Source organism: Triturus cristatus, chromosome 3_2 (genome assembly GCF_964204655.1).
Source record: "Triturus cristatus chromosome 3_2, aTriCri1.1, whole genome shotgun sequence".
Taxonomy (NCBI): domain Eukaryota; kingdom Metazoa; phylum Chordata; class Amphibia; order Caudata; family Salamandridae; genus Triturus; species Triturus cristatus.
The window spans coordinates 28,959,083-28,973,609 of NC_140584.1; the positions used below are offsets into that span (position 1 = coordinate 28,959,083).

Consider the following 14,527-nt stretch of genomic DNA (forward strand, 5'->3'; position numbering starts at 1 on the left):
CTTGTTTGGTGGACATGCTGGCCCTTCCACCGTCGTGCCAAGATCTCCAAACGGGCCGCCACACCAAATCACGGGTGTCAGGGGGGGGGGCGGGGGCGACCACCGGGCCGCGGGTCGACCCACCGCCGGCGGGTCAGCCGGGCACCTGGACAAGGCAACACCACCGCACCCCGCTCCGCAGCCCGACCCCGCCTGAGGCAAGGAGGGCGCAAAAGCGAAAGTGAAAGTGCGGGGTACGCGAGTCGCCCAGCCCCGCTCGCCGCTGTTATTCACTTCGTCCCCGGATCGCCCCACTACTCCAATCCGGGGGGCCGGCGAGGAGAAGGCCGCAACCTTCAATCGATGCTCCCACCGGTGTTCGGGGTCCGATTCGAGCCCAAAAAACGGGTGGCGCCTCAGCTCGGGTTCACCGACACAGTCCCCTCAACAAGGACAGGATATCGCCAGGATTAATTCAGGAGGTCGCGGAGGTCCTCGGGAGCCTCGCACCTACGCGGCCATCTTGGTTGCGCGCTAGGCTCCTCCCATAAGTGCATATAAATATATAAAAGCATACATAGGTAAATTATAATTATTCGCCCCGTCTTTCGTATAATAGTACATCCAGATGTGCATATTCTTTTCTGTTCCTAATTGAGAGTTGTACAAAACGAATGACAGACCTTATTGTTTTCATGTTATCCAGACTACAAACAAAATTAAACGCACTTTTGTAATTAAAAAGTGTGTTTCTTAAAAACTCTTTCTTAGTAAGAGCGCTGGTCAATTAAAATAATAGTCTTTTGATTATTTACTATGATGCTCGCTATTTATGCATTAAATGCATGTTAGACTTAAGGCCCTTCCAAGATGTAATGTGTTATTCTTAATATCATGTAAACTTATTTTGCTATGTTCTTCTGATTCAATAATGTATTTGGTCCTATATCGTACCATGTTTGAGACCTCAGGGGCAGAATGCTTTTCCAATGCACCAATTCAGTTTTTTAACTTCTATTTCTTTCATTCTACCCAACTGAGGATGGCAGTGCATATATTCGTTAACTCAATGAAACAATGTTAACCAGTGGTCAGTGGGCAGATGTCTCGGCAAGTAAAAGATGCAAAAACACTTGCTTCCAGCAACAAATGCAGGTAGCATTCAAAATTAGCAGAGGGTCGCATACAAAAAAACCACATCTTTAAGGAAAGATGTGATTTTCTCTAAATATTACACACAAGCATTATCTGTTCAAGCAGAATCAGATACACCGCATGAGGTGACAATGTATGTTGTTCTACAAAGGACAGAAAGACTTTACATTAGGGTGACAGTAGTAGAAATATACCTCACCAAAGCCAATCAACACTTTTTGATAAGGAAGACGCCCTATGCATTTTTTAAAGTAGCACTAAAAAGATGGCAACTGTTGTTTTCTTTCGAGTAGGTCATACTCCAGCATTTAGCCATTAGTGCACACAAATGAAAATCTCACACCAGCAAAGACCAGCAATTGAATAAAACACAGTAAGTGGATTGTTGGGCTAACACAGATTATTTGATTTTTGGATACTCACATTCGGGCATCAGGCGTGCTTTCATCAATACTGTCACCATCATCCTAAAAATAAAAAGGGGGGGTGTGTGAAACACTGCATACAGATTTTTTAATAACTTTTAAAAGTTCAGCAAACTGTCCATCTCAGCTGCCTCTCAAACATCTCATAGCATGGACCCTCATTTACTAACCAACTTGATCTAAACAAGCAGCCTGTCCCACCAGCTCCCAATTATGCCAGGTCACCTTGCTGAAGATCTGGTCCTTGGTCTCCAGCCAGATTTGGAAAAGTGCATTCAGCTCCTTCTCACTATCCTGGGTTGGGCCTGTTAGAAGCAAAGACAAAGGTGAATGCTAATGACCAGTAGTGGTTTCAAGCTAATACAAAGATATTACACTACGAAGATAAGAGTGAAAATGAGTTATTAGTCTAGACCTAAAATTAGATAAAACCAACAAAATCTTTCAGCATGGTAAGCATTACATCAATCATGCTGTTCACTGACCAACATGTTTAACAAACTGTAAATGTCATCCACGCCCACAGTTATTTGAATTCTCCAACACTGGAAAGGAATGCCACTAAGCTTCCCAGCTAAATCTCTAAATACCAGCATTGTAAGTGCACTGCATTCTGGGTCATTCAGCATCGTTAAATTGATAATTAGCCAGTGTACAAGAAGTAGGCATAGTCTTCCAAACAAAGGTAGTATTTTGATTCACAGGAAATATTTAGTTTAAACTGTAAACTTCTAACATTCTTCTGGAGATCACAGCACACACATTGGGATACTGGGTGGCGATGTAGACACTTCATGGAGTTGTGCAGTAATTTGAATGCAAAGTAATACCATTTACACAAACAATCTCACACTGCAGATTGCACAGTGGTGTAATACTGCCTATCTCATCGGTATTTTCATATTCTGGTGTGCCCAATTATTTGCTCTACAATAGCAGAGCAACGGTCACTATCCCAGTGGTTCTCTAACAAAGTGGATCACTTGGACTGGGAAGGCAGTCCAGCAATCCTTGTGGGCAGAAAGGCGTGCAATAACATCATGCAGTAGAATAAAGAGGCTTTGGGGTATGTAGGAAAAAGCTATCTGAAACTCCAGATTAATTTTTATGATGGCATTTCAGCCACTTACCAATCCACTTCCACTGCATTGTTTTCTCCCGAAATTCAACAAATGGGGGGAAACTAGCAGTGCCTGGAAGAACAAAAGGAAATAATAGAACCACACTCAGAAACAGATGACACAAAAAGAAAAGATAACACTTACGGCTTGGGAAGCATGTAACAAAATCAATAGCATCAATTACCCAAACATTCAAATTCAGGCAACAGATGCCTGTGGAGACAGAATGCACTAATATGCCAATGTCCAAAGCAGCCTATTTTCCCAAACTGCGCTTCCAGCTATAGCAGCTGCTTCCTTTGAGAGAAGGTAACATATGAAGATAAATAATGAATCAAAAATTCAGTGGGGCCATTCCACTTATTAATAGTATAGAGATTTACAAAGAATCCAGGCCTCCTCCATAAGGTACATAGTCTAGGCGGCATAGTGAAGATGTGCAGAGAGATATACCACCCCATCAAAGTTTGACCTTTCTGGTCAAGGTATAAATAAGGCCTCTCACCGCCATTTAGGATTTGCACGCCACTCCTTATTCCCAGGAAATGCACAAGTTTAGAAGTTGCCCCACAAATTATGTCTGGTAGAAGTGATGGTTTTCATTCCTATCCCCTTACTTGTTTCAAGGGAGGAGCATAAGTTACATGTGAAAATGAATATGCTACTTACCAGTATGCATCTGTTCTTGGCATGTAGGGCTGCTGACATTCATATCTGTGCATAGATCGCCGCCTAGTGTTGGGTCCGGATGTTTGCACGTTGTTGTCCTGGAAGAGTCTTCGAAGTATCACGAGATAGGAGACTCTTCCCCTGGACCACAGTGCGCATGGGCATCCTCTCCATCCTTAGATTGTTTTTCGCCATTGTGGCAGTGATGGAGTAGATACAGTAAGTGATGACCATGCTATACAGTAATTGTGAGAGCTGCAGCCGCAACAGGCGCCGGGGAGGAGGGTGGGCGATATGAATGTCAGCAGCCCTACATGCCAAAAACAGATGCATACTGGTAAGTAGCATATTCAGTTCGAGGCATGTGGGCTGCTGAATTCATATCTGTGCATAGAATACATAGCAGTTCCTCCATTAGCGGCGGCTACCCGTGTCGGCTGCAGCAGTCTGAAAAAGAGTTTTGAGAACAGCCTGTCCTAGAGCTGCCTGCTGTTTTGAGTGTACATCTACACAGTAGTGTTTGGTGAATGTATGTATAGTGGACCATGTGGCTGCTCTACATATTTCCTGTAAAGGAATGTTTCCTAGGAAAGCCATGGAAGCCCCTAACTTTCGTGTTGAGTGGGCTCGTGGGGGAATCGTTTTTGTGCGTTTAGCTTTTTGATAGCAAATTTGAATACATTTAACGATCCATCTGGCTATCCCTGCTTTGGAAATGGCGTTGCCCTTGTGTTGTGGAGAAAAGGCAACGAAAAGTTGTTTTGTTTTCCTAAAGTCCTTAGTTCTGTCTATATAGTACATGAGGGCCCTCTTCACATCTAGTGTATGGAGCATTCTCTCTGCGACATTTTGTGGATTTTGAAAGAAAACAGGCAGTTCAATAGTTTGATTCATGTGGAACTGCGATATGACTTTGGGCATGAATTTGGGGTTGGTACGTTGTACCACCCTGTTTGCGTGAACCTGTATGAATGGCTCTTGAATGGTTAGTGCCTGGAGTTCACTAACTCTTCTTAATGAAGTGATTGCCACTAAGAAAGCTACTTTCCAGGTGAGGAATTGAATCTCACATGAATTGAGAGGTTCAAAGGGTGGACCCATTAATCTGGTGAGGACCAGATTGAGGTTCCACACCGGTGCCGGTGGGTGTCTTGGGGGAATTACTCGTTTGAGTCCCTCCAAGAAGGCTTTGATGGCAGGCACTCTGAATAAAGAGAGGTGCTGCCTGTTTTGGAGATAGGCTGCTATCGCGGTTAAATGGATACGTATTGAGTTGTATGCCAGATGAACAAGTTACTTACCTTCGGTAACGCTTTTTCTGGTGGATACAGTATCTGCCTGTGGATTCCTCACCTTGTGAATATCCCCTGCGCCAGCAACATTCGGAAACTTTTGTAGCAGTCCACGCCGATGTGGTCGAAGACGACGTCACAGAGACACGGCTCCGCTCGCGACTCCGCTGACGTCACCGGCTCCATAAGAAGACCTCATCGGCGTGATGACATCAGTTCCGCCCCTTTTTTTCCGTGCCTTCGAGGCACACGGACGGACTGACAGCAATATGTACATAAACAGTATACACAGTACACAATATGCATATCAACACACACAGTGTGGAGAAGAAACATCAAAGCACTAGAAATAACATAATGCCCTTGACAGTCATAAACACATTTGAAACCATCAATAGAATTACAGTCATAGAATCACTGGTATAGAAGGATGGACAACGGGGAGGCGGGTGGGTCAGTGAGGAATCCACAGGCAGATACTGTATCCACCAGAAAAAGCGTTACCGAAGGCAAGTAATTTGTTCTTCTGATGGATACATCTGCCAGTGGATTCCTCACCTTGTGAATAGATTCCACAGCAGTCCCCACTCCCGGAGGAGGGTGTACATCCCCCTATACCAGAAAATCCTAAAGGACGGAACGAGCAAAATGTCCGTCCCTCCTCACCTCGGTGTCCAAGCAATAATGCTTTGCGAAGGTGTGGAGGGAGGCCCAAGTTGCCGCCCTACAAATGTCCTCCACAGGAACACCCCTAGATAAAGCAGACGAAGAAGACTTTGCCCTGGTAGAATGAGCCCTCAAACCCTCCGGAGGCTCCTTACCAGCTAGGGACTAGCAGATCTTGATGCATAGTACAATCCATCTGGAAAGGGTGCGCTTGTGCACCGCACGACCCTTTCTGCAACCAGCAAAGCCCACAAAGAGCTGGTCATCAATCCTGTAGTCTTTTGTCCTGTCCAGGTAAAAGCTCACCGCCCTCTTAGGGTCCAAACGGTGAAGTCTCTCCTCCTCCTTGGAAGGGTGAGGGGGAGGATAAAAGGAAGGGAGGGTAATGGATTGCCCCAGATGGAAGGGAGTTACCACTTTAGGCAAAAACGCAGCCCTGGTCCGGAGCACCATTCGTTCAGCATGCACAGTCAAGAATGGGGGTTTTGAACTAAGAGCTTGAAGCTCACTTACCCTCCTTGCCAAGGTGATTGCAACGAGGAAAACCGTTTTAAAAGACAACAGTCTCAAGGGAAACTTATGTAAGGGCTCGAAGGGAGAACCCATAAGATAAGTCAGTACAAGGTTTAAGTCCCATTGAGGTACAATAAAGGGAGTAGGAGGAAATTTATTTGTGAGGCCCTTGAGAAACCTAAGTACAATAGGTGATTTAAACAAGGACGGCTGATCCGGCAGGCATAGGAAAGCCGACGAAGCCGATAAATATCCTTTAACTGTAGCCACAGCAAAGCCTTGCTGAGCAAGAGAAAGGGCAAACTGCAAAATGTTAGACAAACGAGCCTTCAAGGGATCAATTGACCTCTCTCCACACCAGAGAACGAATTTAGACCATCTATAGGAGTATATGGATTTGGTGGAGTGTCGCCTGGCCGATAAAATAACATCCACCACATCCGGCGGGAGAGAGAAGGAATTCAGGTTGCCCCGTTCAATCTCCAGGCATGAAGGTGTAAGCTCTGGAGGTGGGGGTGTAGAACCTGCCCCTCCGACTGCGAGAGGAGGTCTGCCCTCAGAGGGAGACGGAGCGGAGGGCACGAGGAGAGGTGGAGAAGATCTGTGTACCACACCCTTCTTGGCCAATCCGGGGCGATCAATATAACTTGGGCCTGGTCTTGGCGAACCTTCCTCAGAACCCGAGGAATCAAGGGTATGGGAGGAAACGCGTAAAGGAGTCGTGAGCCCCAACTCAACTGAAACGCGTCCCCTAACGCTCCCTGCAACGGATACTGGAGACTGCAGAATGACGGGCAGTGAGCATTCTCGTGAGTGGCGAACAGGTCCACCCGAGGAGTTCCCCACATCCGAAAGACGTGACGAACTACCTCTGGATGAAGCCTCCACTCGTGGTCGGCGGAGAACTGCCGACTGAGACTGTCCGCACGCACGTTCAGAACTCCGGCCAGATGATTTGCCATCAGACAAATCTGATGGTCCGGAGCCCAGGACCATAGACGCAGGGCCTCTCTGCATAGACAAAGAGACCCTACTCCTCCCTGCTTGTTGACATACCACATCGCGGTAGTGTTGTCCGTCAGGACTTGAACCGACTGACCGCGAAGGGAAGGGAGGAAGGCCTTGAGCGCCAAACGTATCGCCCGTAATTCCAGAAGGTTGATGTGCAGCAACCTTTCTTCTGGAGACCAAAGGCCCTTGATCTCCAGATCCCCCAGATGAGCACCCCACCCTAGAGTGGATGCATCCGTAATCACTGTGGTCACCGATGGAGGTAGATGAAAGGGCTTTCCTTGAGACAGATTGCCCTCCACGCTCCACCAAGACAGATCCGCTGCAGCTTCTCTGGAGATCCTCACAGACTCCCTGAGATCTCCCTTGTGCTGATACCACTGCTTGCGGAGGCACCACTGGAGCGCCCTCATGTGCCAGCGTGCATGGTTGACCAACAGAATGCAGGAGGCGAACAGACCGAGCAGGCGAAGGACCTTCAGAACTGGAACGACCGCTCCGTTGAAAAATAAAGGAATCATCTCCTGAATGTTGAGAATCCTTTGAGGAGGAGGGAATGCCCGACACACAGTAGTGTCCAGTACCGCACCTATGAACAGGTTGCGCTGAGAGGGCACCAGGTGAGATTTGGGCACATTGATCGAAAAACCCAATTTGTACAACAGCCGAGTTGTATCCTGCAGATGGAACAGCACCTTCTCCGACGACTCCGCCTTGATCAGCCAGTCGTCTAAATAAGGGAAAACCGAAATCCCCGACCTTCTGAGATGGGCTGCCACCACCGCCATCACCTTTGTGAAGACTCGAGGTGCCGAAGTAAGACCAAACGGGAGGACCGCAAACTGATAATGTTGCGACCCTACCGTAAACCGGAGATACTTCCTGTGCGACTTCAGGATGGGGATGTGAAAATACGCATCCTGCAAGTGGAGCGACACCATCCAGTCCTCCTGATTCAGCGCCTGAAGAACCTGCGCAAGGGTGAGCATCTTGAACTTTTCCTGTTTCAGGTAAAAGTTCAGGATTCTGAGGTCCAATATCGGACGCAATCTGCCGTCCTTTTTCGGAATCAGAAAATACCGGGAGTAGCATCCCTGACCCCTCTCCTGCTCCGGAACCACCTCTATCGCACCTTTCTGAAACAACTTCAGGACTTCCTCCTGCAGGAGAAGACGGTGGTCCTCCGAGCAAGCTCCTTGGCAAGGAGGGTAATTTGGAGGAAATTCCCGAAAGGGAAGGGCGTACCCATTTTCCACAAGATCCAGAACCCAGAGATCTATAGTTACAGATTCCCAATCTTGTAGAAAATGGGTAAGCCGGCCCCCACAGGACCAGCATGATCCGGAATGTCGAATCTAGGGCTGTTTTGCGGTGGTGGGAGGGGCTGAGGAAGAGGAAGAGGAGGAGGAGAGTTGACGGCCACGTGAGCGACCTCTAAGTCTTCCTCTATATCCCTTGGACAGAGAGCCTTGCTGCTGCTGCTGCTGCTGCTGGGTTGGTCTGTAGGAACGAAAACTCGCCCTTCCAAAGCCTCTGTATCTTTTGAAAGTACCTCGCGGCTGGGATTGAAGGCCCAACGACCTAGCCGTAGCCTTACTCTCTTTGAAGCGTTCGAGAGCCGCATCAGCCTTCTTGCCAAACAACCCAGACCCATCAAAAGGTAAGTCCAATAAAGTTGACTGTACATCGGAAGAGAATTCGGAGGACTTAAGCCATGCACCCCTCCTGGTGGCAACTGAAGACCCCATGACCCTGGCAACTGAGTCTGCTGTATCCAGGCCACTCTGAATAACCTGGCGAGCAGCCGCCTGGGCATCCGATAGAACTTCATTGAAGCCCCCTCTATCCTCCTCTGACAGTTTTGGCGCCAACTTTTTAGCCGAGTCCATAAGCGCATGAATATAGCGCCCCAACAGACAAGTCGCATTTGAAGACTTTAACGCCATACTGGCTGATGAAAAGACCTTTTTGGCCGATTGGTCCACCTTTTTTGCCTCCCTGTCTCCTGGGACTTGAGGAAATGCCCCTTTCGATCGTCCCGAACAAGCCGCCTGAACTACTAGGCTTTCAGGTGAAGGGTGTGATGATAAAAACTCAGGATCCCCTGGAGCCACCCTATACCTTCTTGCGACTACCTTGGAGACTGCATGAGCTGTGAAAGGCTTGCACCATACATCCAGCACAGGTTCCAAAATTGCTTTGTTGAAAGGCAACAGAGGCTCTGAGACCGCAGTCGGGGAATGCAACACTTCAGTTAAAATATTGGACTTGAATTCGGTGGATGGCAATTGAAGGTCCAACAACTCAGCTGCTTTTCTAATTACCGCATGATAGGGTGCTACGTCTTTAGAGGGTTCGTCTGATGGTGGAGTGATCTCCCACTCTGGAGACAAATCTAGTCCACTTGCCTCCTTCAACTCGTCGAACACCTCATCGGATTCGACTAATTCCCCCTCTTCAGCCTCTTCCATCAGAAAGCGTCTCTCCTCTAGCACTCTCTGCGCTTCCCTTCTCGAACGGATCCGTACCCGCGGCGTCGGCGGCGCCGTGTTCGAATCCGACGGCGCCGGCAGCGGCGTCGAACGCGGATCAGCTGGAACAGCCGGTGTCGAACGAAATCGAGTCGGCGCCGGTGAAGAGGGAAGCGGCGTCGATGTTCTCGGCGCCGGCAGCTGCCAAGACGGCGTCGCTGGGAAGAATGGCATAAACGGTGCTTGAGGGTAAACCTGCGGCACTCCCAAATTGAAAGCCATCGGACCCATAGGTGCACCAGAGGTATACATGGCCCGTGAAAACACCCCATACATTGCATTGAGATAATGCGAGGGGTCCTGACCTGTAGTAGGGAAAGCCGGATACTGGTCAGGTAACACCGGACTCGGGCCTGCCGACGGTGGAACTTGCGGCGTCACAGACTCACCCGGAGCCTGACGATCCTCATCCTGGCCCGGGGTCGGAGACGGAGCCCGAGGACTTGCTGGAGCCGGAGATGGAACCAGCGTCGGAGATGACACCGGCACCGGAGATTCAGCCGGAGCCGGCGAAGTCACCGGAGAAGAAGGCACCGGAGGCGAAGCCGGGACTGGAGAAGGAGACACTGACTCCCTACGACGTCGAGAAGGCGACCTCGACTTCGAAGTCGTACCTTTATCGGAATGGTGATGTGAAGAGTGCCTCCTCTTTTTCTTATGCTTCTTGCTCTTTGAAGCATGACCCAAAGTCGATTTGGAAGCCGACCTTGACCTCGACCTGGATCCAGACCTTCTTCTTCCTCTTTTCTCCTTTTTCTTCATCCGGGCGATAAAGAGCTTTGCTTCTCTTTCTTTAAGAGCCTTCGAGCTCATCTTTCTGCAACTCGAACAACCTTCTACATCGTGGTCCGAGGACAAACACCAAACACAATCGTCGTGCGGGTCGGTGATAGACATGTGTTTGCCACATTCACGGCAAGGCTTAAAACCAGACTTCCTTGTCGACATTTTTCAAAAAAGACAGAGAAATCCAGAAAAACATACAAAGTAACCAGAACAGCCACTAGTAACGATTCCCGAAATCCGTTGGCGTCGTCGGCGTGGAAAAAAGGGAACTGACGTCATCACGCCGATGAGGTCTTCTTATGGAGCCGGTGACGTCAGCGGAGTCGCGAGCGGAGCCGTGTCTCTGTGACGTCGTCTTCGACCACATCGGCGTGGACTGCTACAAAAGTTTCCGAATGTTGCTGGCGCAGGGGATATTCACAAGGTGAGGAATCCACTGGCAGATGTATCCATCAGAATGCATCGGTATAGGTGTAGGAGGTAACAGACGATGTTCTGAATGGATGCGTCCAGCGGGTCAATGTCATTGTTGTTGCAGTAAATGACAAACCTTTTCCATTTAGCCGCATAGCAAGCTCTGGTAGTGGGTCTCCTGGCCTCCCTGATGATATCCATACAGTCAGGTGGCAGGTTTAGATAGCCAAACTCTAAGACCTCAGGAGCCAGATTGCCAGGTTCAGCTGTTGCGGATCTGGGTGCTGAATCTCGCCATGGTTTTGCGCTAAGAGTGCGGGTTTGATCCGCAGCCGTTGATGCGGCACCACGGAAAGTTCTAGAAAGGTGGTGTACCATGGTTGGCGCGCCCATGTGGGAGCAACTAGGATGAGTGTCAGTGAGTGTTGTCGCAGTTTGCGTGCCACTAGAGGTATTAGTGGCGCTGGGGGAAAAGCGTACGCAAATCTGCCGGACCAGTTCATCCATATCGCATTGCCCTGTGACTGTGGATGTGGGAACCTGGCGGCAAAGCTTTGGCATTTTGCGTTTTCGTTTGTGGCGAATAGGTCTATCTCTGGATGACCCCACTTTTGGAAGTACGGTTGGAGAACTGATGGATGTAGCTCCCACTCGTGCATCTGGTGGCTGTGTCTGCTGAGCAGATCCGCCATCTGGTTGTCCTTGCCGGGGAGGTGTTCCGCCATGAGGAAGATGTTCCTCTGAATGGCCCACTTCCACATGCTCTGAGCCAGATGAGACAACTGTGGAGAGTGTGTTCCTCCCTGCTTTTGTATGTAGTACATGGCAGTTATGTTGTCCGTCCGGATCAACACGACTTTGTTGCACAAGTGTACTTGAATGCCTTCATGGCTAGGAAGATTGCCATCAGTTCCAGAACGTTGATGTGCATCTTCTTTTGTTGTGTTGTCCATAGTCCCTGCACTGTGTAAGTGAGTACATGAGCTCCCCAACCCTGGAGAGAGGCGTCCACTGTCAGTATTATTTGTGGAACAGGCTCTTGGAACGGTCGGCCCTTGCAAAGGTTTTGTGGATTCCACCAATGCAGAGAGTTGTATGCTAGACCGCTCACCAACACTAGGTCTTTTAATTGGCCGTGAGCCTGATTCCATTGACGTGTCAAGCACTCCTGAAGCGGGCGCATATGTAGTCTCGCGTGCGGGACTATGAAAATGCAGGAGGCCATCATGCATATCAACTGCATGAACACTCGCGCAAGAAGGGAGTGTTGAGGTTTGAATTTCGAGATCAGCAGTTGTATGCTGTTGATCCTCACTTAATTTGGCTGAGCTGTGGCTGCCAGAGTGTCTATGGTGGCGCCCAGGTACTGTCGTACATGTGCGGGTTGGAGATGTGACTTTGGGTAATTTAGTGAGAATCCCAGACTGTGAAGGAGGTGAATGGTGAGGGACATGTGGCTGGCACATTGCTGGGCTGACTTTGCCTGAACAAGCCAGTTGTCCAGGTAAGGGTAGACGTGAATGTGTTGTCTCCGTAGATGTGCAGCCACTGTAGCTAGGCACTTGGTGAAAACCCTGGGTGCTGTTGTCACTCCGAAGGGGAGAACTTTGAATTGATAGTGATGTTCCTGAATAGTGAACCTGAGATATTTCCTGTGTGATGGGTGTATGGGTATGTGGAAATACGCATCTTTGAGGTCTAGTGTGGCCAGGAAGTCTCCCTGGCTGAGCAGCGGGAGAACCTGCTGTAGGGTGAGCATATGGAAATGCTCTGAGAGAATGTAGTGGTTGAGGGGTCTCAGGTCTAGTATAGGTCTGAGTGACCCGTCCTTTTTTGGGATTAAGAAGTACAGAGAGTACACCCCTGTCCCCTGCTGGTTGACGGGCACGACCTCTATTGCACCTTTTTGCAGCATACTTAGCACTTCCTGCTGCAATAATGCTACGTGCTTTACGGACATTGGACGGTGCCTTGGCGGTATGTTGGGTGGAGTGGAGGTTAATTCGAGACAGTAACCGTGCTGGATAATATCCCTGACCCACCTGTCTGTGGTGATGGTTTTCCACGTGGACAGGAACCGCTGGAGTCTCCCCCCGACAGGTGTTATGCGGTCGGGGGGAAGGGAGAGGGTGTCACTGTTTGTTTTTGGGGGAGGATCTGGTGTTGCCGTAACCACGTCCCCTGCCCTTGGTGCTGGAGCCACGATATCCACCTCTGTTGGTTTTATCGTAGGTACTTTGTGTGCCCCCTTTAGTGTATTGCTGCTGTGACCCCTGGCCTCTAGCTGCTCCTCTATTCCCGGGGCGACGAAAGGAGCCACTACGAAATTGCTGCGTCTGCAGAGCCCCCATTGATTTCGCAGTGTCAGTGTCTTTTTTAATTTTTTCCAGGGTAGTGTCAACTTCTGGGCCGAATAAGTAGTCGGGATTGACTGGCTGATTTAGGATGTTGTTTTGAATCTTTGGCTTGAATCCTGAGATTCTCAACCATGCGTGTCGTCTTAACATGACGCTGGTGTTGATTGCCCTTGCCGCTGTGTCGGCAGCATCCAGGGCGCACTTGATGGATGCATTGGTAAGGAGTTGTCCCTCTCTGATGAGGAGCTCCGCTGCCTCTTTGTATTCATCAGGCAAATGCTGGAGTAGTGATTCTAGCGTGTCGTAATGTGAACGATCATAACGGGCCAGGAGTGCCTGTGTGTTGGCAATGCGCCAGATGTTTGCTGCTTGCGCTGCAATTCTTTTGCCCGATGTCTCCAGCACTTTGGACTCCTTGTCTGGGGGAGGAGCATCACCTGTTGTCTGTGAATGGGCTTGTTTGCGAGCGTTAGCAACCACCATGGAGTCCAGAGGTAACTGACCTCTAATGTACATAGGGTCTCCGGGCGCAGGCTTGTATTTTTTTTTAATCCTGGGGTTTAGCACCCGTGCCCTGGTTGTTTCTTTGAAAATGTCCTTTGCAGGTTTGAGAACTCCTTTTAACATGGGCAGAGTTTTGACAGTTCTTTCGGAGGAGGCGAAAGTGTCCACTAAGAAGTCTTCTTCAACAGTGTCTGAATGGAGTTCTACTCCATGATTGGCAGCAGCACGTTCTATGAGGGCATTGAAGGCAGCAGTGTCCTCAGTGGGAGATGTTTTGGCGCTGTAAAGCTGCGTGTCCTGGGTATCTGGCACGGTACCCTGGTCTGTAGGGTCATCCCATGCCTGATCTGGGTCCTGTAGATGCTCATTAGGACCGACATCCCCAGGGTAGGTGGTATCATCTCCCATGTAGTCCTCTACTGCGTCCGTCTCTGAAGGCGTAGGAGAAAAGGACTGGGGATCCTGATAGGAGGTCTGTAATCGTTCATACAGAACTGGTTCCGACCCTGCTGGTAATTTGTGCTTGAGAGGTATTCTGTAGGAGTCTAATCCCCTCTCTGGTGCGATTTTCTGCTTGCGGGGCATCAGTTTACCAGTGTTGGCGTCGATGAATTGTGGCTGTGAAGGCTCAGAATCTGTGTGTCCAGTAGACGGGGACTGTGTCTGTCGGACACGTGTTCGGATCTCGAACATCTTCGGCGCCGTGGACGGCGGCAAGCCAAAAGTGATGTGTGTTGGCGCGGAGGGTGCTTTCGGAGCCTTGTGCGTGTCGGGGCCCGACGTGGATCGGAGGGCTGCCCGTTCCCTGATGCGTTGCAACGACGCCGCGACTTGTTGCAATGAGAACGCAGAAGGCTGTTTGGAGCCGGTCGGCACCGTGGAGGTAGGCGTCGACTGCTTTGGAGCCATGGGGTCATCGATCCGAGGACAGGTATCGACGGTCGTTGGAGTCGATGACTTGGCGTGTGTCGCTGTCTTCGACGTGGACGCAGATGGAGCGGCCATTTTGACTTTGGTGGTCGGAGCCGACGGAATCGGTGCCAGAGGCCGAGGTGCTTTGGGGGGACCGGTGGCCTTTTTCTTCGGGTCGGTACCGATATTGGC

At 49.6% G+C, this 14,527-nt stretch overlaps 1 protein-coding gene across 1 annotated transcript in view; it reads right to left on the reverse strand.

Moving 5' to 3' along the window:
* The window catches only part of NFRKB (nuclear factor related to kappaB binding protein), a 627,787-nt gene that overhangs the window by 433,771 nt on the left and 179,489 nt on the right, over positions 1–14,527 (reverse strand). Inside the window, exons 12-14 of the mRNA XM_085647204.1 lie at positions 2,690–2,752; positions 1,785–1,864; positions 1,558–1,601 (exon numbers count right to left, since the gene is read on the reverse strand). Of these exons, the coding sequence (XP_085503330.1) occupies positions 1,558–1,601; positions 1,785–1,864; positions 2,690–2,752 (187 nt within the window). The remainder of the gene's footprint in view (positions 1–1,557; positions 1,602–1,784; positions 1,865–2,689; positions 2,753–14,527) is intronic.